Source organism: Telopea speciosissima, chromosome 7, assembly GCF_018873765.1.
Source record: "Telopea speciosissima isolate NSW1024214 ecotype Mountain lineage chromosome 7, Tspe_v1, whole genome shotgun sequence".
Taxonomy (NCBI): Eukaryota; Viridiplantae; Streptophyta; class Magnoliopsida; order Proteales; family Proteaceae; genus Telopea; species Telopea speciosissima.
The window spans coordinates 1242822-1245000 of NC_057922.1; the positions used below are offsets into that span (position 1 = coordinate 1242822).

At 38.4% G+C, this 2179-nt stretch overlaps 1 protein-coding gene across 1 annotated transcript in view; it reads right to left on the reverse strand.

The window, feature by feature from the left end:
* Positions 1 to 1541: 1541 nt before the first annotated feature.
* LOC122667280 overlaps positions 1542 to 2179 on the reverse strand; it is an 8402-nt gene continuing 7764 nt past the window's right edge. The window contains exon 4 of the mRNA XM_043863532.1: positions 1542 to 1940. Within this exon, the coding sequence (XP_043719467.1) occupies positions 1576 to 1940 (365 nt within the window). The 3' untranslated portion in view covers positions 1542 to 1575. The remainder of the gene's footprint in view (positions 1941 to 2179) is intronic.

Here is a 2179-nt window from a genome sequence, read left to right on the forward strand (position 1 = left end):
TCATCGATAAACTTCCCCAGTAAAAGAAGAATTATATAACTTTTTAATGAAATAACATTATCTCCTAAAGTGGTCTCCATGCAACTACACTTTAACCATGTCTAAATAGATGAGAAGAAACATGAAGGAGCTGCCGGTTTATAATAATTCAACAAAGAAAAAAAAAAAAAAAAAAAAAAAAAAAGGGAGGAAGGGGGTGAAACCTGCTTCAGAAATGGATGGGCGGGGTTCTCCAATGGCCTGTGGAGGGTGCAGTTTTTTTAACTTAACAGAACAATTTACGGCAGCACAACACTGAATCGATCTTTTTCCCTTCGCGTGAATTATACAGCATTCTTACAATAGAGGTACTTTCATGCTTCGTCCTTAAACATTCATTTTGATGAGAGAATAAAAGTAGGGGGTGAAAAAGAAGAGAAGAAAGAAAGCTTTGGATTCACAGCTCTCTTTCTCTCTCTTCTCAAACTCAATGTCTATTTTTTTTCTATTTTCTTCTCTTTGTTCAAAACCAGGAATCAAGCGACATTTCAATCAAGCCAATAAAATATAGGGGCGCTTCCTAAAATATACCCTGCAATCTAGCATGAAAGATGGGGACTCAATGGATCCTCGATAGCCACCTGGTTTAACACTACTGGCTAGTTGTGTAAATCGGGTATTTAAAGATTAAAATTTTCAGTTTGTCACTTCAATCACTCTTTGACCGGTTCCAAATATCAATCACCCAACACCTGTCCAACATTGGTAACCACTCTGTTTACCACATTGTCTATCTTGGTCTTTCCTCAACTGAAATTGGGTTGAAATAGGTAAGTAGGATCTTCCATTTGAAAATGAAACCTATATATGTATGGTCTCATGCAAGCCATTCGCCATTGATTCTTTGTTTCTGGGTTCTGTCATGTCTCATATGAGAATATTGGGAGTTTTTAATTTTTCACTTTTAAATCTTCATGTTCCGATCCAGTTCTGATCCTTGGACGAAAAAATCCCCACATACTAAGATTATAACGGTTCTGGGGCAAATTTAGGTCGATTATGATCCAATTCGGATTGGTATTGAAGAACACCCATCCGGATCCCAATTTCTATTGTGTTTTGAACATAATGTAGTTTATGGTAGCAGCATCGGTATCAGTTGCTAGTTTGGGACTGATACTGAAAACAACAGGTGTCGTTTGTATAGTATCAATATAAGATCAAAACATGGTTTTTCAACCCGCTAAACAAAAAATATTCATACCATATCATTTGATCTCTCTCGGTCAAGTATCAATATTGATCATAGGCGATACCAGTACCAATCCGCAGATCCAATACCTAATAACCCAATTAAAACAAAACAAAACAAAATGAAGGATTCTCTGTTACCAGTATGACAGGAATCGAGTACAGAGGTTCCATGAAAATTTGAATAAAGTATGCCAATAAATGATATTGAATGGGATAAAATAGAAAAAACTACGGATTTTCATCTTTTCATCCTCTTGTGTTGGACAGTTGAATTCTCAAATGTGGTGGACTGAGAGGCTGAATAGGAATGAAACAGGTTCCACGCAAACCTGCAAAAATTGGTTACCACAAAAAATAGAAAGACCCAAAAATTCGAGCTGAAACCACCCCAAAGAAAAATAGCAGTAAGAACCCGCCACTGCCACTGCCACTGCAACATGTAGCCGCCATCTTCAGAGACTCCTTCCTTAACACATTGCACCCACAACACTGTGCAATGAAACTCCCCCAATTTGTCAAACAAAACGTCCTAGTGCACCCACACTTAACAGTCACCTCAGCTTCTTCTATATGGATGGAGGACCCACCGTAGATACTACCACTCCTCAATCTCTTCCCTCCATTGGTAGGAGATGGATACTCAGCAGCTGAAGCAGGACGAGCAGGGATGGATTCCAACAGAAAATGTAGTGCATTTTTCTGTTCACCTGGGATGGAACATCACAACATCAATGAAATGAAATGTGGGGAAACCTAATCAGGAACTTTATTTTTCTAATGAAACCAGTAAACCTAGTGAAAACCTGCTGCACCCTCTACTGCCTTCAGCACAAACCAGAGGTCACAGAACCCAATATTGCAGAGTCTACACGGGAACAAACTAAGAAATCAAGAGAAGAAGAAGAAATGAACGATCTTTAAAAACAAAATTGCAGCCAACAATACC